General features: G+C 39.8%; 2 protein-coding genes across 2 annotated transcripts; one reads left to right on the forward strand and one right to left on the reverse strand.

Moving 5' to 3' along the window:
• Positions 1–12228: 12228 nt before the first annotated feature.
• LOC141619356 (uncharacterized) lies at positions 12229–16416 on the forward strand. The gene is made up of 2 exons (XM_074436380.1): positions 12229–12480; positions 14309–16416. Exon 2 carries the CDS (start codon positions 14315–14317, stop codon positions 16253–16255), a length of 1941 nt encoding a protein of 646 aa, XP_074292481.1. The 5' UTR covers positions 12229–12480; positions 14309–14314; the 3' UTR covers positions 16256–16416.
• A 459-nt stretch (positions 16417–16875) lies between these two features.
• Positions 16876–21369, reverse strand: LOC141619359 (prohibitin-1, mitochondrial-like). The gene is made up of 6 exons (XM_074436382.1): positions 21269–21369; positions 20024–20207; positions 19789–19905; positions 18304–18474; positions 17977–18189; positions 16876–17296 (listed from the first exon to the last, which is right to left on the reverse strand). The coding sequence occupies exons 2-6, from the start codon at positions 20189–20191 to the stop codon at positions 17069–17071; spliced, it is 897 nt and encodes a 298-aa protein (XP_074292483.1). The 5' UTR covers positions 20192–20207; positions 21269–21369; the 3' UTR covers positions 16876–17068.
• Between the last annotated feature and the right edge of the window lie 953 nt (positions 21370–22322).

The following is a 22322-nucleotide window of genomic DNA, read 5'->3' on the forward strand; positions in this document are numbered from 1 at the left end:
ACGACGGATGCTATCTCTCAGTCAGGAGTCTTACATAGACAAAGTCCTAGAGAGATTCAGCATGACTAACTCCAAGAAGGGGTTTCTTCCTATGGCTCCAGGGGTGCATTTGAGCAAGTCTCAGGCACCAGAGACACCGGAAGAGAAAGAGCGCATGACACGGATTCCTTATGCTTCGGCTATAGGATCAATCATGTATGCCATGATATGCACACGTCCGGACGTGGCATATGCATTGAGTATGACAAGTCGATTCCAACAAAGCATCCGGTGAATCACACTGGTTAGCTGTCAAGAACATTCTTAAGTACCTCAGGAGGACTAAAGATTGGGCATTGACTTATGGAGGCTCTCAAAAGCTATGCGCAACCGGATTCTGTGAGATGCTAGCTTCCAAACGGATCGAGATGACTCGAAATCTCGATCCTGGATTCGTTTTTACTCTTAATGGCGCTGCTTGATCAGTGGAAGAGTTCAAGCAAACGATTCTGACAGATTCTACGATCGAGTCCGAGTACTATGCCGCGTACGAAGCTACAAAGGAAGCGATATGGATGCGTCAATTCTTACATGGACTATCCGTAGTGCCTAGTTCGAATGACCCGATCACCATCTATTGCGACAATAGTGGTGCCATCTTCCAAGCTAAGGAGCCTAAGTCTAGCAACAAGTCTAGACATGTACAACGGAAAGCTCATCTAATCCGGGATTACGTGGAGCAAAAGGAAGTAGTGATAGAAAAGATTGCTACAGATGATAACATAGCAGATCCTCTCACTAAAGCATTACGACAAGATAAGCATGAAGGGCACGTTAATTCCATGGGAATCAAACGTGTTCCTGAGTTGTAGTACTTTTTATGGATTAGATTCATTCCCGTTTGTACTCTATACGACATCATCGTTTTGATTTTTTTATATATATTTTGTTTTTCATGTGGAATTGTACGACAATTTTGAACACCACAAAGTGAACTGAACAAACATTATATTTTTAGTCCTTAATTGCCCACATGAGCTGATAACTCTGGCAATTATTCGTGACGTTGGTTGATGGTGGGTTCAACGAGCCATCAGTCAACCGGTTGACTGACCAATCACAGAGGCGATTTATACGGATATTTCGTAGGACACCATTGTGACATCGACGTGGAGTCCTAAATGTTTTATAACATTCGCTGCCCGGTCGTGGATAGAACTTACATGGTGATCCTAAGAGTCGATTCTTTGACTATCGACTGTCTCTTGAGACTACGGCAGATTTTGGGTGACTTTGGTTTCTTTCTCACGGTCATCCGTAATAGGGGGCCAAGTAGATTTTTTCGGGTCATTTCATCTTTGTGCTTAGATCGGAAGGAGTCGAGTTGAAGGAAATATTCAGCCTTTATCGGGTACTCGATATTTCTCAGGGCCACTCGAGGAGTCAGAATCGAAATGCATGGCCATGCTCGGATACGGATTCGTTTTATCAGTTAAGTTACTCTCTAGTCGGGGAAACCACTCTAGATACAGATCGATTGTAAAATACGACCTTTGTGGATCCAGATCTGCAAATTGTTTTACATTGAGTGGGAGAAATTTTAAATGAATATGAGAATCGGTTATCGCACATACACTTGTACGGACAAGTGGGAGTTTGTTGGAGCTTGTGTCCTCCAGTTAGTGCGGATAACGTCATTGCACATGCACTTGTACGGACAAGTGGGAGCTTGTTGGGGTTGGTGTCCTTAACAGTTAGTGCAAGGACTTATAAATCTCTAAAAGGATCAAAGGGCATACTTTTGGTATTATTATCAGTTGATCCACGTTTATCAATAACGGTTGGCTTGCTAGATAAGTTTGACGTTATTGTCATACAGATGGCGGTGATCAACTGGTCCCTAAAAGTCACACCTATAGGATACGTTCGAGAGACGTGACCGTATGAAAATACAGTCATGTAGATGCCAAATTTGACTAACCAGTTAGTCCGAGTTATTTGACTAGTAATTAGTCAAATATGTGATGTTGAGATATTATATTTAATACGGATTAAATATCATGGGCTAAGGCGAATTAACCAGTCAATTCGTAAAATTAAATATAAGCGTTTTATATTTAATTAATGTATATTGAATAAATTATACAATACTGTTTTGTCGGACACGTATTAATAATTCAGCTAACCCGTATTATTAGCTGATGCCTTAATTTCCGATAACCGATAACAGTTTATAATCAGACCGCGTCATATACATTTGGAATTTAATGAACCGGACCACAAGTGAAAACCAAGAGGAAGTGGAAGCCCACTTCCCTTGTGTGGGTCTCGGTTTTGCCGAGTGAGAGGGATCAAAAGGGAGAGCTTCTCCTCCCTTCTGACCTAATCATCATTTGAAACAAAATTAGGGTTTGGAAGAGCTTTCTCCTCTGAAAAACCTGAGATCTCTCATCTCGAAAAAAAACACACATCAGTTCTCCCAATATTGCAAAGCAATCGGAGAACACCATCTAGCACAAGGGCATATCTCGGACAAGGTCTTGGGTGCAACAATTAGGAGGGAATCTGGTTTGATTTCTGTTCTTTACGCCGTGCATCAAAGGACCCGAGGTTGATTTCTATACATTAATCATTTCATTATGTTTTTCGTTTTATGACTATAAATTGCATGTTTAAATTTACGTTATAGTCCTGCAATTAAAGGGTAGTATACGGATATTAACCCACATGCTTCTGCTCATCATCAGCAGCAGTAGCAGCATCACCATCGATGGGCGACTCAGAAGCCGACTGGGCTGCTTCAGCTGCCTTTGCCCTCTCAGCTTCCTCCCTGGCCGCCTTCACCTTTTCAGCATGGGTCGCCTTCTCCGCAGCCTCCTCAGCGGCCTTCTTTGCCTCTGCCTCCTCCGCAGCAGCCGCCTTATCATCAAGCAGCTGGTCAAATTTTTGCCACGGGAAGGAGCCTTCAGGAAAGAGCTCTCTGATTGCTTCCCTGGTGGCTTCTTCGGCCTGGTCCCGGTACTGGGCACACATGATAGGGATGACCTCAGTTTGGAGCGTCTCAATGTCCTTCTCCCTCTGGGCGAGGATGGCCCTTGTGTTCCTGTGTGCCTGCGACTGGGCCGAATACAGAGACTTCCATTCTTCCCTCTTAGCTAGGACCGCCTTTTCAGCGTCCTTAAGCTTTTGGTCAGCCACCACAGCCTCAGCCTTGGCTCTCTCGGCCTCCTTCTTAGCAGCGGCAAGATCGAGCCTAAGCCTTTCAACCGCAGGGGCAGCTCGGGCCATGACCGTTTCTTGCTCCATAATATGAGCGCCGGCTAGTTCATTCCACTTAGCCAACGTCTTGCACAACCTTGTGCCTTCCGCCACAAGCTGAGCAGGGGTCGGCTTCGGGATGGAGGAGTCGACGACGACATTTTGGTTGCCCGTCTGCACTGACCGCTTCTTCGATCGCCGTTCAATGAGAGGGACAGCCGGCAGCGGTTGATCTACAAAAAACTCAGACAAAGCATCCATGTGAACATTCATTGACATGTCAGATAGCCTATCATCGGGAATGCCTAAAGAACCACCTAAATCCGAGCCATGGGTTAGATCCGTACCAGTCTGGACCTTCTTAAATGAAGGGTCGGCTGAGTGACCCCCTGCCTCGGTTACGGTGGTAGCAGGCATCGGTTCTTTTCTCTTCTTTGAGGGAGGAGGACCCTTCGCAACGGTGACCTCCTCATCGGTAATATCGACGACCACCACCTGCTCCTTTTGGACTTCGGGGATCGAGGATTGGGCTGGAGTTGACGCCGTGGCCACCGTAGTAATTGTCTTCGGTGTTCGGCGCGGCACACGTCCGCCGATCCTCGCCTGAGCGCCGCCACATCCAGTTTCTTCAACTGCTGGTCCATAAGTTCGTTGGGGGCCGGTCTGCGATCACGCGAATCAGCCTTAGGATGCAGCTCAACAACGTTCCCGGCCTTGTCAAGCCCCAACTTCTTTAGGATCTCCTCAGACAGATCCGGGCCAAAACGGTCTGCAAAAGAACGAAAGCAAGAGGTAAACGAAAGAAGTGAAACCAAAGTTCAAGTACAGAGACATAAAAAGCAAAGGTGGGCCTCACACCGACCCTACTCACCTCGTTCGAGGGCCGGTATGAGGCCGACGTGGCAGAGCAGCTCATCCTGAAGAACGATCTGCGTCGGGGGCATCCATCCCTTCGGCATCCCATTTTTCTCGGCCTCAAACAGCCTCATCGCCCGCTTCTCATCCTCATTAAGATAGACCTTGCTGGCGTCCATCTTGAGCTTACTCCGGAAGACATACTTTTCACGCTCCCCCCGATTCTCACACCGCAAGTTGACACGGTGCTGAAAGGACCGGGGCAGTGGATAATCCTCCGGAACCTCAACGTATACCCACCGCCCCTTCCAGTCCTTGCAAGAAGTAAGCTTAGAGACGGTGATATAACCCGGCTCAGTCTGTATGTTGTACCACCCCGAGTCGGCTTGGGTAGTCTGTCTAAGATGGTGGAGCCGGCGAAAGAGGTTCACCGTTGGAGCCTCCCCTTTGAAAAGACACAACCATACAAAACCAACAATCGTCCTGATGGCCAACAGATGCAGTTGGGCCACGGCGACATTCATGGCTTTAATTATGGCCATAACGTATTCATTCAGAGGAAACCGGAGCCCATACTCCAGGTGTCTGATGTATACGCCGATACATCCCTTGGGAGGGCAACAGACCGCCTGACCGTCCCCAGGAATAACAATTTTATACTCCCTGCCAAAGGAGTAATGGTGTTCAAAAAGCTCAGAACCGGAGCAGCTAGCGAACTTATTTGTCCAGGCACGATTAGGACCGATCGAGCAGGCATCACCGTGATGCAAAACAAGCGGCCTCTCTACGGCAGAAGGGGTCGCCTCATCATCAGTACCCTCAGAATGGGTCCCTTCATCATCATCATCATCAATATCCTCCAAAAATTGCTCATCAATTTCAGGAGAAGGAGACCTGGGACCCCCAAACCCTATCGGGGTGGCGGCCAATGCCTCCTCTTCATCAGGACGCGACGATTCGCCCCCCGGCGCAGAAGTACTGGGCCCAGCATTAGCAGAAGACATAATGACAACAAAAACTTGACAAATGAAAGTTGAAAAATTTGCTTGTTTACCTTGGAAAAGTGTTACGCCGACTAACGCTTTGAAGACTAGAAAGAAGTTCCTTCGAAAAACTAAGAGAGGGAATTTTTTTTTCGAGAAAGTGAATTTTTGGTGGCCAAAATCAGGGGCTAACTGCTCTATTTATAGAGCAAAGCCCACGAAACTGACCAATCAGAGCAAGGCACACGAAACGTCCACCAACCGACACCAGGACACGTGTCACGCATGCAGCCACGGAATGTCAATCGACACAACAGTTACCAAACTTCTTCAACACGCTCCTTGACAGAATGCCAATCGACGTATCTTCTTCAACACGCTCCTTGGTATCTATTTACCAAACGGACCGCTGTTCAACCAAGCTTGGCAGCACCGGCTGGGGGCAATCAAAAGCTCCGGCACTGTCAACCCCGGTCTCAGCCAGGGCTATTTTCTTTTCCACATCTGATGTCCATTACACATCCATGTGGAGGGGGGATATGATATGATACGGCCTAAGCAGAACCAAGCCGAGGAAGAAGAAGCCGGGGAAGAAATTCAACTTGCGCAGAATACGCTCAACACTCATCGAAGGTCCATACCACGGCATAGACTACGCTGGGGGCAAATTGATGGGGCATATTCTGCACCCGCTGACCGAGTCAACATATTGAGCAAGGTCAAAGATATCCACTGACAAGTCAAACGTATCGAACTGACCCTAGCCGATGCGGCACTGTCGGCTGTCACTGGGTCCCGGCTAGGACAACTAGCCGTAGGGATACTTATCCGCGTACTCATATCCAAGACCCTCGGCCGCCCGCCATGGGTCCATCGGCCGAGGGTAGAACGGTCTTTCCACCTGCTAGCCACTTGGCCACTTGGCCACTACGTGACAAAAGGTGAAAGTCTATAAATACTCCACTTCTCTCAACGAGAAAAGGATCCAAAAATATAACCTAAACCACTCATAATCTGGTATAAACTCCCTTATCTCTCTACAATATACTTTGCCAAGTATCACACAACTTAATTCCTTTAAGTTTACTGACTTGAGCGTCGGAGTGAGTACGCTCGGTGCCAAGCCGAGCCCTCAGTTTGTTCATTGTTTCAGGAGAGGCCGAAAGGAAGAGTCAAGCAAAGTCATCATTCAACAAAGCTTACGTGTTAACAACACTGCTCCGTAATCACACCCCGGAACACGACAAATATTTTATTTTTGACCATTATTTCATAAATGGACTCTTAAATAATTGACACGGATAAATATTGATATTCAATTGAGTGTCAATATTATAATCAAATTGTAACAAAACATTAAAAATGACAGATCAATCAATTTTTATTTTTTTTTGGGTTATTTTATGGGAATAATCCAAACTATGCCTGCCCTTCTTATATTAATCCAAACTATACTTTAACTCAGAATAATCTGAATTATACCCTCATTTTTCTTACAACGCACCGGGTAACCGGCTACCTATTAATCAGGTCACATTTTTTTAAAAAAATAATCTAAAATCATTAAACCCTTATCAAGTCTTCTCCCTCCATCCTCACTCATTTAACTCCTTCATCACCAACCCAGTTTGACAAAATCTGACCCCTTGCAATTTTAAAACCAAAAACAAAAGCTACAGGCAATTCTTTTTACTGACAAATGCTCATCAAATTACGCAAGTTCTTGAACAGCTGAGGTCGGCCAAAGCTTGTGTGCGACTAAACATAAATAATCATAGACCAAATTTAAACATCAATGGAATAAAATAAAACAATCTTTCCCAAAGCCTTTTACTGCCTCTTCGTTCTCCTTTTCAGATCTCATGAACATTCACCATTAACATTTCTTTCATCCTTTACAAAACCTAATCAATACAAAATGCAGATGAAATTGACATTGAAGCGGCTCAAGCTCTTTGTTTCTACTCAATAATCTTTATTTGCTAGCTTCCCATCACCTCATCATCAAACCCTAATTTTCATTCTACTGTACTGCAATTTCAATTGACATTGCAAGTAGGACAATGCGGAAATCACAATAGGAATGGAAACAACTCTGTCTCGAACACGGTATTAGTAGAGATGTCATTCTCAAAGATTTGTTTTTTCTCGCTTTTTTCTTTTTTCATTTTTTTGAATTATTGTTAATTTCTTGTAAATTTTTCATGCTGTGAGAAATCAGCAAGGTTGTGAATTTGTATTGACAAATTCGGGTTTGCGATTTTGAAATTGAAGTTCGAAAATGTGAGTTTAAATATAGTGGTGTAAATGGTCGATGAATGGGGAAGGTGGTTGGCTGGGTTGAGGGTGTTCAACAGACACCGTTCGTTTTCCCTCCGGTGACCTTCACTTCTTCGTGAACAATTTTTTGTTTGTCTTTCCTCTGTTGATTGTGATGAACCCATCTTTCTGGAATGACCAGTGATCCTTATCAGCATCTTTATCATCTCCAGTTGGCTTGATCTCCGCTGTAAAAGTGATTCTTGAACTGACCGATGAAACATTTGTTGGAAATATAGTATCACTATAGGGGCGAAGATATAATTAGAGAATATTTGTTGTTGTGTCGTGGTATGGAGGCCACTGAATGAGAAACGAAATCGCCCCGACTACGGTACAAATCGATGTAGGCGTCGTCCCCCAAGGTCACACAACACTCCTAAAAGTTGTGTACTCAACTATTAGGAGTTGGAACTCATATGGTATGCTCAAAATTATCATAGAGAAGGTAGTAAAGATATATGAAGATGTGTATTTCTCAAATGACTACACTTCTCTATTTATAGTGGTTAATTAGCACCATAACCACAAAGTTAGTGGCCTAACCACCACCATGAACATGGGCCAAAAAACATGGAGTTAGTGGCTATAATCATGCAAGTAGTGGAGAAAGTGTAGAGATTCTCTTACGAGGAAAATGGAAGGCTTCTCTATGATGTAATGTATTTAGACAACATTACTAGCCTTTGCATTACTTCCAACAATCCCCCACTAATGCAAATGATAGACAAAATTCTGAGCATATTAATAAGGATTGATACTTAAGCATTAATATCTTTCGATTTGAATTAACACATAGTGAAATGGAACAATTCTTTCATCACCTAGAGAGTGAACGAATCTTGAACTCCTAGACTCCGGGGTAAATTCCAAACACATATCTCACCTTAAGTTCCAGACGAGTTCCGCGATACAATTCAACAAATTTATGGCCAAATGAACCTTGGGATTCTCACGAGTGCTCTAGAGAGATAGCCTAGTCTCTCATAGAAGGAGGCCAATCCTTCACACTCACGTAGGTGATTCCAACAAGTCTATCTCCATATAAACCACTCACGCATGAGCTATAGAATCACTAAGAGCTCTAAGGCTCAACCTCTCAACATAGCGGTGAATCCATCAGGTCTTTCTCAATAAGACCACCCAAAATAAAGGGATATAGATTCATTAAAAGCTGTAAGGCTCAACCTTTCAACATTGCGGTGAATCTATCAAGTCCTTCTCAATAGGACCACCCAAATAAAGGGATATAGATTCATTAAGAGAAATATCTCAACCTCCATCATTACGGTGATCTCATCAAGTCCGTCTCACAAGGACCACCCAATTTTGGGCTATAAGACCATTAAGAGCTATATGCTCAACCTTCCAAAATAGTGTACATGTCATAGGAATGGGAAGTGTACACAAGTATGAGTTACCTATGGCTTCGTTAGACCACCCTTGCATAGCAAGTTCCGGTATCCACCACAAATTCCTCAACTAATAGGCTTTTGCCCCATTCCCCTCGACAATTCTAGGACTTCTTTCTTTCTTAGTCCATTAGCTTAAAAATGCTCCACTCAAATTTCACAAAGATAATAATTTGTGAGCATATTATTCTCAATCAACTTTCTCAAATCAAATCTGCATAAAATGTGTAAATCTGCAAGTCATTATACACATTATTTTAGCATTATTAAGTTGATATTAGCATTATGCTAAAGATAAACATTAGGCAAAACTCCATGCCCCCACAATTAAGTAGTAGCTAATAATAGCTTCACAATCACCCTGCATCTTACCCTGCAAGATTAAGAGCAATATAATATGCTTACACAATAGACAAGGTTATAATAGTCTTCTCAATAGACTTAAAACAAGATCACCATTAAAAGGTGAAAATGTATAGTACTCACCATAGATCTCACCTTGTCGATCGTCAATACCTTTTGGTCGATCCAATATCTTTCTAGATATGCAACATAGTACAATTCTTAATATTGTACCTTAGGCACTTCACCAAATGTGAATGATAACTTTGGTAATGAATACACAACAAAATGTACTTAGCTGCATAAGCTACATTGAAGCAACTATAATTATACATATTAGACTTCTCACAATAGTCAAAACATGTTCTCTTATAAGTCATTAGCATCGTTGTTCTAATTAAATATAGAGCTCTACTCTCATGTCGTTTAAAAGAACAAATAATCTTCTTTATTATTTTCTCTTTCTAATAAATTGACATAGAATAAAGCATACACGTAGTATTTGTGATTTTGCACCCAAAATCATATTATTTACTAAAAGCTCTATATACATCATCATTCTTATATTAGAAAACAACGAATCTCGATGATTGTTTCACTTTATATTTACTCTTTGCAAATCCACAATATTTTACAAAAAGAATTTGACTTCTTACAAATATAAAATCAATCATCATAATCTCATATAGTGTGGTGTAAGCAAAATGTAACATAAGTAATTGAACCTTACGCAACCATTATTTATTGACATAGCCATTATCCAACAAATTAATACTTCTAATTTTGGTTCAACTAGTCACGTATAAAACATGCGATTATCATTTTCTCTACACCCCCACAATCAAATATATACATACTCTTCACGAATTATAAGATATCAACTCTAAACTTGATGAATAAATTTATCAAATAAGTTGAACGTCTTCCCCCACATGTTGTCACGCCACAAATTAGTGACAAACATAATCGTTCAAACAAAATATACACATTATTCATTCATTCATCATCTCAACTTTTAGATATCACATAATCATTGACAAATAATATTCTCCATAATCTACTTTTATGAAGCTTTGACAAATAATCATTTCCAATTTTTTGTCACACATGTCCAAGATACTATATCAATTTAAAACAAAATATTTAACCCCCACATTTGGTTCATAACTCAAATATCAATTTTAGTTCATCTCATAATGAAAACTAAACAATCAATCCAAACTTGTGAAATATTTTGCTTGATATACATATGATACACATGACAATATCTTGATTGGTCACTCAATCATTCTAGCTACTTGTCATTCAAAATCTTGGAACAAATTCATTCACCTATTCTTGAAATCAATTATCAAAAGAGTAATTTTGCCAAGATTATAGACATATCATACCAAATAAAGTAGTAGCTTAAACATACGAACGATTAAGGCATATATAATTTGACCAAACCTTCATATTTATCATCATAAATATTTTAAAGGAAAGTCTCGAGAACATACCTTAACCACAAGAATGGAATTGAGCAATAAAATTATAGATAATACCATTCTTTTATAAGTTTTCATAAAAACTTTCAGCATACTACCATGACATTGTTGTCCATTTTAAGGATGGAAGATGACCGAATCTGTTCACGGCTTCAACTACAAAGTTGTAGCCCTTCTTCTTAGCTTTCCAACGCCATCTTACACGTCTCAAACAAAGCTCTAGAGACCGAGTTATGGCCAAAATACCAAACTGCTGTCTCACCCTCCGCGGCCTGATTCTTATACCCGAAGAACAATATTTTTGGCCAATAGAAATAATTCCAATGACAAAAATAATGAACACAACAACAATAATATAGCGATAATATTTCGTTTCTCAATTGTTGGAAATATAGTATCACTATAGGGGCGAAGATATAATTAGAGAATATTTGTTGTTGTGTCGTGGTATGGAGGCCACTGAATGAGAAACGAAATCGCCCCGACTACGGTACAAATCGATGTAGGCGTCGTCCCCCAAGGTCACACAACACTCCTAAAAGTTGTGTACACAACTATTAGGAGTTGGAACTCATATGGTATGCTCAAAATTATCATAGAGAAGGTAGTAAAGATATATGAAGATGTGTATTTCTCAAATGACTACACTTCTCTATTTATAGTGGTTAATTAGCACCATAACCACAAAGTTAGTGGCCTAACCACCACCATGAACATGGGCCAAAAAACATGGAGTTAGTGGCTATAATCATGCAAGTAGTGGAGAAAGTGTAGAGATTCTCTTACGAGGAAAATGGAAGGCTTCTCTATGATGTAATGTATTTAGACAACATTACTAGCCTTTGCCCTTTGCATTACTTCCAACAACATTGATTGGTGGCTGATGATGGGGATTGTTGATGAAGAAAGTTGAAGGGAAAAAAACAATTGGGGTTACCGGATGAATTACCTGATTTCATAGGTAAAAAATGACCTAAGTGCAATATGAGCGAATGAAGGCAATAACATGGTTTATTCCGAGTTAAATTGAAGTTTGGATTAATATGAGAAGGGGAGACATAGGTTGGATTATTCCCGTGAAATAACCCTTTTTTTTTTAAATTTTTGGTATAATTAAATTTAACACAAATTTTCATTTTAAACGGGTCAAGTATAATACGACTTGTGTATATAAGACAAATATTTTAATTTTTCCTATGCATTTTTATACACATAAGTTATACTCCGTATGTGCTTAATCTGTCTTAAACTTAAGACATGTAATATCGTTTTAATTTTTAAAGGAGACTTACCGGCTTACCGCGAATTTCATGGCGATGTTTAGTGTTTAACCCCCCAACACCAAACCAAACACGTACTTCGTAGAAGACATGCGAGTCAAACAATAACATAACACCGCTGTAAAAATAACCACCACCGTAAAAAGTACTCATAGTCATAACCGACGAAACAGTAAAACAGTAACAACAGCCAGAAAACAGTGGTTAAAAAAACAAACACAAACAAGTAAATCAATAAATCGTGCCACGTCCTTCACCTCATCCTTTAATTACCTACCTTTTTATCATTATTTTATTACTATTTTATATTATTATATTCATCTCCCCTTTTTATTTTTTTCCCCTTTCCCCAATTATCATCATCATCGTCGTGCTCGTGTTTGTATCATCATATCAATCAAAAACCCTAATTTTTCATTTTATGTGCCTCGCATTTTCTCTCTCTTCAATTTTCCCCCAATTTCCTCTCTTTCTCTCTCCTCATTTCCCCCAATTTCTTCAATCAGCAATCCCTAACCTCAATCCTTAATCATCAATCAATCAATTGTTCTTCTTACATCCTCAGGTTTGTTCTCTTCTCCTTCAATCAATTTTCATTTTTTTTATATTAAATTTTCAATTAATCACCAAAGTTTGCCCCCTTTTTTGATTAATTTGATTAATTTTGTTGTTATTTTGGTTATTTATTTTAATTTTGTGTGATTTGGGGGATTTTCGATCTGTTATTCACGAGCTAGGGTTTCGTAAAGGATGTGTAGGTGTATGAAGGGTAATTGTTTGACTGTTTTTGATCAATTCATGTATGAATTTTTGTGTTTAGCTTGTTGATTGATCGATGGATTGAAGGTACGGGGAAATGTATAGGAACAATTGGCTGCATTAGATAGAATTTGTTGATTTTCGTAGGAAGGTCCGAAAATTGGTGAATGATCACGAATTCATGATTTAATTTCTATTAAACCGAATGGCACGAGGACGAAATATGTTCCTTTGCGTTTTTTCTGTCGGAAAAAGGTATAGATTATTAGCAAATTTGATGCACTGCCATTTGGAACGTGTATAGAGGAAGAGAATTGGGGTGGTGGGGAGGGGGACATGAAACAGGAAATAAGTTTCGGGGTTTCGACATGATAGTTGGGCTTCCAGCTGTCGAATGAGGATCGATTTGTTTTATCTGATCTTGAGAAACCCTTGCGTATTTAAGCCTCTGGAGGATCGGTTTTTAGATGATACGATCCTTGGTCCCCATTCACAATGGTTTTAAATTTGTAGGCTTGTAGCCAGTGTTGCCCTTCTATGTGAAAACCCCATGGAGATCACGGGAGAGATGTTATATTAATGGAGCATTTTATCTATGATGACCTTCTCTTTGTCTCGGATTGTCATTGCATCACTTGCATGAGCTCTATAGTAGCATATATGGCACTATCACGGTGTGAATTTGATATTCATATTCATGCTTTAGATTTACCCATGACCCAGATGGTCAGCTAAATTGAATGGTTTATGTTTTTTTTTGGTAATGTGTTTAGAAACAAATAGCTTGATGTGAGCATCATGTTGGTTGTGTTGATTGTTGGCGAGATCTAGTGAAGTGGTCTTAAGCACCAATTCTTTTATTATTTTGATCTGAAGTGGTAGTCGTGAACTACCTCCGCTCCATACTCCGTCCGTTTTTAGATAAGTTTCACACCCTCCATGACACTAGATGACTAGAACTAAGGAGGGTCAAAATGTGTGTAGGAAAATGCAAGTTGGGAAATATGTGGGGTCACAAATTAGGGGAATCACAAACAACAGATTGAAAAAAAAAGAAGGCAAAGTGTAAAACTTATTTGAGACAGCCTGAGAAGGAAAGTGTGAACCTTACTGTTGTGACGGAGTTATATATCTTGTCTTGTTCTAGGCGTGCCTTTGACTTTTGATTTTTTTAGTATAAGCTTCACAATATTACTCGTATGTTGTGAAAGATATCCAAGAGAAAAATGAGTGTGTCGAATTATGAGGGACTTATAATAAGGAACATGGTGAAACATTATTGATGTTTTGATAAATGTAGTGGTAGTGTGGTATGAATTGTTGGATTGTTCTTATCACACAAGAATGTGCATATGCCTGAAAGGGGTGGATGTCGATATCTAGGATCTTGGCCGGTCATGACTTAGATATGTGTCAATTGTCAATGTAGGCGGATTGTCTATGTTTTTTTGTATGATTACCTTAACTCGTGAGTGTTTGGAAATATTCAGAGTATGATTAGTTCAACCTGTAGCAGGGGCATCTAATGTTGTTTCCGTGTTGTTTGGTAACTACGGTTTACATTGCTGCAAATATATTGTGTATTTTGTCTTTTCTCTCTTAATTGTGCTCACTCAGTTTACTTCGGCTCACAGGATAAGATGTCTTCAATTTCTAAATCCAAATCCAAGGACAAAAAAGCAGTAAAGGAGCAAAAGACACCTTCAAAGTCCGCAGTTGTTGTAAATGGAGGTAGTGGACTTCCAGCTAGTGCTTATAATCCGCTGCTGGGGACATTTCATGCCCTCGATACATCATCTATATCCGCAGCTCAAGTTCTTCATGGGAATGGCCGTTTCCGTGATATAGATGATTCAGAGGACCATACTACTCTTGGTAGCGGTGGTGAATATGACACTGCCTCGAACAATGACACTCGGTCTATGGAATCGGAAGAGCAAAATAAAGACAAATCAAATAAGCAGGAGGTGATCCCAGGGGTTGACAATGACAAGCGAGAAAAGATACGTCAGAAGAATGAAAGAAAGCATCAACGTCAAAAGGAAAAGCGGGCGCAAGAACTGCATGAGCGTTGTAGTGGATATCTTATGTCCAGAAAGTTGGAAGCTCTTGCTCAGCAGCTTGTGGCCATGGGTTTTTCACAAGAACGATCGACAATGGCTCTTATACTAAATGAAGGTCGAGTAGAAGAAGCAGTAGCATGGCTCTTTGAAGGAGGCGAAGATTCCGACAAACACAAAGATCAGAATCTTGAAACAGGGAGCAACTTAAAGATCGATATTTCTGAAGAGATTGCTCGAATTGCTGAAATGGAAATAAAGTACAAATGTTCAAAACAAGAGGTAGAAAGAGCTATTGTCACCTGTGAAGGTGATTTAGAGAAGTCTGAAGAAACCCTACGATCCCAAAAACAGGATCAACCGGCAATTTCGCCAAAGTCGGAAGACAATGGTGATCCCCCAGCTTTTAGTAATGGTAAGATTCCGGTAGCTGCTAGTCAAAGTAATGTGAGGCTATTGCAACCGAAGCTCAATTCAATATCCTTATTACCCCAGAGAAGGGATGATAAAGATTTTAATTACACCAAGGCTGCAGTTACAGTTGGGCTGGCCCCAAAACTAGTCCCTAAAGCTGCTGTCCAACCAGTAACAAGAGTTCAGCCCAAACTAGAGTGGGCCAGGCCCCAGCAAATGGTTACACCGGCAGAAAAGAGATGGCCGGTCGGAGGAGGTTCTAGTCCTTCAGTTTCATATTCCCCAGCTCCGCCTCCACAGGTTTCATCCCCACCATTAAAGGTTGAAAATCGGTATGTCGCTGTTGGCGATGAGTATAAGAACCTTCAACCTGGAATGGTTAGGGAGCCTGTAGTAATGATGCAGCGGGCCCAGTTTGTAAATACCAAACCCGCCCCTGTGAATAGCATCAGTTCCTCACCTTCAGGTGGTGGTGTTAACTGGTATCCCCATAGTTCCGAGTCGATGAAGCCTAATGGGTTATTGCCTAGAAGCCCTAGTCCGAACAATGTAACCTCAAACCAGTACTACCCCACACAATACCAGCAGCAACATCAGTCGTTTATACCGGGTAGTAACCCGATGGATAACTTGGGGCCCAACCGGGTGAATGGGTCATTTTCAAGAGTGGGTCCACCCACAAGCCTTGCTGCAGCTACCTCCCTTGGGCTTTTCTCTGGGCTTGGTTCTGCTTGTTCGTCGGGGTCAACTTCACCAGTGGACTGGAATGCTAGTAGCGATATGCCGTCATGTGACTATACCAGCATAGACTGGAGCTTGGACAAAAGTTTCCTCCATTCGAAGCCCAACGGGTTGTGGGTCGGAATGGGTGGGCCGTACTCAAGGAGCAATGGTCACATGTACGATTCAGGTGCCGCAACCATGGGAGTCAACTCAGCTATGAGACCTTCAACCAATGTAAACGGTGTTCCTATCACAGGATTACAGGATGGTGGAGCAGCAACAGCTGATCCAACGGCTGCTAGTTCTCGAGAGTGGACATCGCCTTTCGAGGGGAAAGATCTTTTTAGCTTGCCTAGACAGTTTGTTTTTTCTCCCTCTCTGTAGGGTTGTGGCGTGGGAAATCTGGTGAATAAAAGTTTAAAAATTAAGAAAAGAAAAAAACCCCAAAATCTGTGCTTGAATTTCATATCTGGTGTTCGTTCTAATGTTGCTGTTTCCTGGTTATTTTCAGTTTTTAAAAAAAGGCTTCTTAGTTTCTCGTAGTAGTGCGTTTGCTTGTTTTACCCCGTTTACGCGTTTATTTATAGCATATCATACGGTAGGTGCGAAATTTTATGGATTTTGTCGGATAAACGAGAATTGGCTAGGGTTAAAAAGTGCTAATCAAACTTCATGTGTCTTAATCAATGGTATGAATGAAAAACTACGAAAACAACCCGTCTTATTTTATTTAGTTCGGAAATTGGATTATCGTCTTAAATTATTTAGTTCAGAAATTTGCATTTGATAATCCGCTTTCAACTATGAGTATATTTTCATGCTATCTTCCTATAACTTTGACACTGAGAAATAAAGTTGAAGTAATATTTCAGCTACATGCAAGTAATCAGCAGCATTATGCCATAATTGCAAGGAATTGCTAATAAGATTGAATATTATTGGTGAGCATTAATCTAAATGGCAAAAATAACTGCTTAACAAACTAACTATTTGATCCGTCGAAGTGAAAACAGTACCAGTAGGGATACTAAATTGCTAATCAGATACCGTTACCACAGTTCATACGCTTCAGGCGGGTATGTCATCTAGTAATCACCGGAATAATGAAACTAAGGATAAAATAGGAGTTCTTGAGTCATCATATAAAGAACGGAATTAACTACACAGCCAACAAAATTCCTATGTCATGCAAGGTTTTTACAGGGTTGCAGCAGCAGCAGCAGGACGAGCAGGAGCAGGAGCAGCCGCGCCTGTGCCCTTTTCATTAAGGTTCAGCAGTAGATCCTCGGAACTCAAAAGAATCTTGTTAGCTGCATTAGCAAGGGTGTGTGCTATCTCTCTTGATGCTTCAATTTGCCTCAATGTGATAAAAGCCGGATTGTTGGCAATTGCTTGACCTATAAGTTGAGCACTCTTGGCCTCTCCCTGTCAATCAAACAAAATGATTTTCAACATATAAACTACCAATGCTATCTAGCCCTTGGGTTTACACTTAGCACAACAACAAATTTCAGCAAAGCTAACAGAAAGAAATTGGTACTCGGCCAAAAAAAAAAAAAACATTTTTGTTAAGTGTAAAAAATCTGACGAGGTGTTATCTTACTTGTATTAACCAGTCAGAAAATTTATCGTGCTTGATATCCAAAACTTCGACTTTTAAGGGCGATGGTGTATTAAGACAGTTTTAAATGACACGTGTAACTGTAACATTAAACAAATTCTCGGTACTGGTTCATAAGAACAACTAGCAGCAATTGCCAGAAACTAGAGCATGCCCTGCAACTTACCAACAACATTCATACTCGAGCCCCCAGCCCCCCGGGCAATATCAGGGGGAGAGGAATGTGATGTACGTAACCTTACAGGAGAATCCCGTGATGAAAATAGCATCGCTAAGTGCATCAAATGAATGCTAGTTATCAAGGAAAATGAGTGACACGTTCTAAATTGATAACATTGGCCTTCTGTGCTGTTTATTTGATTGTATTTGCATTAACCTAGTGTCTCGAAGCCTCTCGCATATGGTAGCATGAAGGGGGTCGGATGTAAAGTTACTCCCATAAGAAATTATAACATAAACGAACATAAACAATTAAGTTTCTCACCTGGGCTCTAATAATGGCACTCTTTTTGTCTTGCTCAGCCTTTTCTACGATGAACTTGGCTCTTTCAGCTTCTTGTGCAGCCACCTGTTTAGCTTCAATTGCTTGGGTAAACTCTCTACCGAATGTAAGCATAGTGATGGAAACATCATCCAGGGCAATGTTGAACTGTGTGGCCCTTTCCGTCAATATCTTCCTTATTTCCCTACTCACAGCCTGAGCAAAATACAATTCACTTAAAACTTAAAATGACTTTCTTAAGGTTGCAAGTCTGTCACTAACAATTATGAATCTCAACACGAAGAACAAAGAGAGAAGGTGGCGACTTACCTCTCTCTGAGTAAGAAGTTGACTTGCATTGTATTGAGCAACCACAGATTTCAAAGTTTCATGGATAATGGAAGGCAAGACCCTTTCATTATAATTCTCACCGAGAGTACGATACACAGTAGGCAACCTATCGGGAACAGGACGAGTGAGAACTCGAAGACCAATCTTGACCTGCAACCCATTTTGCAAAACTAAATAAATTAAAAACAAAGTTAAATACGCAAATTGGTAAGTCTAAAGTCTAAAATTTCTCCCTACAGTACACGGGATACACCAGTATAAAACTCTCAGGATACACTAGTATAAAACCCTCTTTCCATAAAAAATCGAAAGGGTTAAGAAAATATATGTCACTCATACTCGCTTAAAAGCATCTGAGACGATACATGTTCGAATGTCAGACTCGGCTATTTCAAAGAAAACCCGTCATTTTATTGACTAAAAATAAAGTGTCCTTAAATTGTGTGTCAGGCATGAGTATTTGATATAATGTGATAACGTATGAAGAGTCTGAGAAACGAAGAAGAAAATTAGAACGATCAAGCAGAAAGGGACTTGTTTGAGGGTTTTGCCAAATATACAAAGGGTAAGCAAAAAGGTACTCCGTAGTAAGCAAACTCATGACAAATACACACTCACATATTAGCAACGAGTTCAAGTTGTGATCCTTTTTTACGCTTTGCAAGCTCGAAAGTATGAACCAATAATAATATTTAAATTTTAAAGAGTATTTCTGTAGTTATGTTGCCATAAATCTAATTTTTTTACAATTTTTAATACACTCCCAGCAAGGAAGATCAACCCCTTCAAATAAAAACCCAACCCGCAAAACCAAAATCAGCATCAGGACAGTATCAACCATCAACAGATATATATATAAAACTTACATAATACCAATTCACGGGATTAAGTCTACTTATTATAACCAAAATTCCATTACCCATAAAAAGCTTGCCTAGATTAGAGCTAGAAATACCAGATATTTAAATACTTCACAAGTTTACAAGGATCACGCCATTATGTCATATATAAGGCACAGAGAAGTGGTGGGATGCTGACAGAGCAAACCTAGAATCAGGTGTTGAATATGATAAAAGTTTACAAGGATCACGGCATTATGTCATATATAAGGCACAGGGAAGCGGTGGGATGCTGAAAGAAGCAACCTAGAAACAGGTATTGAATATGATAGAAAACACTAACATCTGACATTTATCAGTTGCACGTAGAGATTGAACGGAAACTTCAGTCGCAGTGAAGTACATAATTTTTGTTTTGACGACATGAGATGTGAACACTACGCCTATATGCCAAAAATAGAACTTTGAAGACAAGGTTTCAGTTTGCACACAAACAGAATAGACAAAAAGATTAAAGCTTATCCAATAATGGACTTCTATAGTTCTATGTAGACAAACAACTGTTATACAAGTAGACAACACACTGGCTGATACATGTAGGAAAAACAGCGGAGTAAAAGGTTACCATTTGAAGATCACGGCTCCCAGACGTACTCTCTACCAGATGAGGGCGTGCACGAACATCGTAAATGACAGGCCTCTCAAACCATGGAATCATAAAATGTGTCCCTTCAGGGTAAACCTGTCCACCAAGATTTTGGGAGTAAATTAAGTGCGGATTTAAGAAAACAGCACACCAGCAAAAGGATAAGGTAACAATCAGAAATCCACAGTACTAAGAGAACTTAAGGGCAACAAACCTTATCCTTGACACCATAGAGACGATTGAACACAATGGCTCTATGTCCTCCATCCACATTGTACAAACTGTTGGCAGCACCATACAATCCGAGCGCCCCAATAATCCCAACCTTAACCAAAGCAGAAGCTGCCCCACCTCCAGGTACTCTGACGTTTTGAAAATTCATCTTTCAACCAGCAAAACTGCCAATATTCAATCAGACATGCAACATTAAACTAAAATCCGAATAGCTTTCTCTTTACCGTATACACGGATATTAGAGAGCAACTAAACACTTCTAGTGAGATACAACAATTGTGGTTAACATCCAAAAAAATTTCTTAATTTAGCATCCTACGGCACTACATCAACATCAGAGGAGAAAATTCCCGTTTCATCAAAAGATAGCATGAATCCACCCTCTATGTTCGAAATGAGTCAAAACACAATAATTCTGCTTCCAATGACAAAGAACTAATCTAAACCAAACGCACTATAGAGTACAGGCATTGTATCACAAATTACACACATAAACGCCATTCATTTTCACGCAATTGCCTTTGGGAACCCACTAAAGCAACCAACAATACCATTCAAGTTCAATTGCACAGATAGTTACTACCCCTACACAACCACAATCGATCCACCAAGACGCATAACACGAAAATTACAAAATAACAAATGATATAGACCTTAAACCAAGCCTTAACTACTTCCCTAATACCTCATTATAAGAAAACATACAATTAACCCAAATACTCATGTAAGACGGCCTTACACAAGTATATTGCAAAACGGACCCTTTTAGTTACTACTCCCTCCGTCTTAATCATTTGTTTACCATAAATTAAAAACCCCTCACAAATAATATAAAAGGTAAACCAATGATTGAGACGGAGGGAGTACATGGGCCATACTCTAGGTAGTTGGGATCAATTTTACACAATATTACCGTAAAACCGCCTTACAAAAGACTAATTGAATAAACATAAATCAATGTGGGCAACAAGAAATCATGAATAAAAACTTAATCCAACACAAACCCAGATGAGAAACACATCAAAATAGTAAAATTAACAACTTAATTCATACTCTTAACACTATAATTGCGAAATTTATACAATTAACATTAACATAAAAGATATAATTATGAACTATGAAGTGAAATGCAAAGGATAAAATGATAATTAACGCTGATTACAATTAGTACGACATGCGTAAAAATAATTAAAATTGAAAGATTAAGAGAGATGAAGAAGATTACTGGGTGGCGATTTGGAGAAAATTATTGTTGTTCGTCGAGGTTTAGGGTTTAAGACGAATGAAATACATTGATTTTATTGATTATATTGTTGTGAACCGGTTTTTCTTTTTCTCCAAGTTTTCTATGAATTTTTATTTATTTTATATTTTAAATTGAGTTTTTTTTTTTTTGATAGACTATTGAACTTGAAAAAAAATGTCCCGTATAGCCACCATATCGAAAAATAAAAAAGTTACATCGATTATATTGTTTTAAGTTTTAGAGTGTCTTTTGGTACGATAGAGATTTACCGGAAGTGTGAGCTTCAATCATGCAATGACATATCGAGCTATCGACACAAGAAAGTGAAGTATTTTTAGGGTTCGGTTGCACATAATATGTTAACTTTGAGTATGTTCTCGCGTCAAATTAATTGGACAATAGTTTGATAGTATGGATAGCTTAGCTATGTCAAAATAGGAAGATATTCTCGATGTTATTTCCGATATAGTTATCTCTTAGGTACGAAAATGATTGCGTAAATTCGATCATTCTAAAATATACTTCCCGGTCTTCGTCATTTCTTTACCTTTGCTTTTGACACAATTATTAAGAAAATGGGAGGGGACCACTTGTGATTAGTGTTATTGAATGACAAGTGGATCATTATGGACATGATTAGGATCAAAATACTCGTAAAAAATACCCTAATATAAAAACGTAAACAAATGAACGAAACACCCTAGAATGCAAATGGTAAACAAATGACCAGGGCGGATGGAGTAGTAGAAGAAAACGAGAAAGAGCGATTGATAGTCAAATTTGGTTAGGTAAATGCAGAGAAATCACCAGAAATTTTACTGAAAGCTCATACAGTTTCAGTTTAGTCAGCTTATAGTTGAGCAACTGATACCATACTTCATGAACTGGCTTAGGTCATGGCAAGCCGATACAACAGACGTTGGTCATGTAGCTGCAAGAGAGATGATTAACATGGTAAATCTAACGGAGATTTCGCAGAGAGGATTTGAACGCGGCCTCAAGGTAATAAGCCTTGCTCGCTACCAAGAAAAAG

The sequence above is a fragment of the Silene latifolia genome, chromosome X (genome assembly GCF_048544455.1).
Source record: "Silene latifolia isolate original U9 population chromosome X, ASM4854445v1, whole genome shotgun sequence".
Classification (NCBI taxonomy): Eukaryota; Viridiplantae; Streptophyta; class Magnoliopsida; order Caryophyllales; family Caryophyllaceae; genus Silene; species Silene latifolia.

What these genes read in the sequence shown, in the direction of transcription:
- LOC141619356 (XM_074436380.1), top strand. Translation starts at nt 14,315, where the DNA reads ATGTCTTCAATTTCTAAATCCAAATCCAAGGACAAAAAAGCAGTAAAG.
- LOC141619359 (XM_074436382.1), bottom strand. Translation starts at nt 20,191, where the DNA reads ATGAATTTTCAAAACGTCAGAGTACCTGGAGGTGGGGCAGCTTCTGCT. An exon ending in AACTTCTTACTCAGAGAGAG is followed by an intron (nt 18,190 to 18,303) that starts GTAAGTCGCCAC and finishes TATTTTGCTCAG; the next exon opens with GCTGTGAGTAGGGAAATAAG. An exon ending in GTGCCATTATTAGAGCCCAG is followed by an intron (nt 17,297 to 17,976) that starts GTGAGAAACTTA and finishes TTTGATTGACAG; the next exon opens with GGAGAGGCCAAGAGTGCTCA.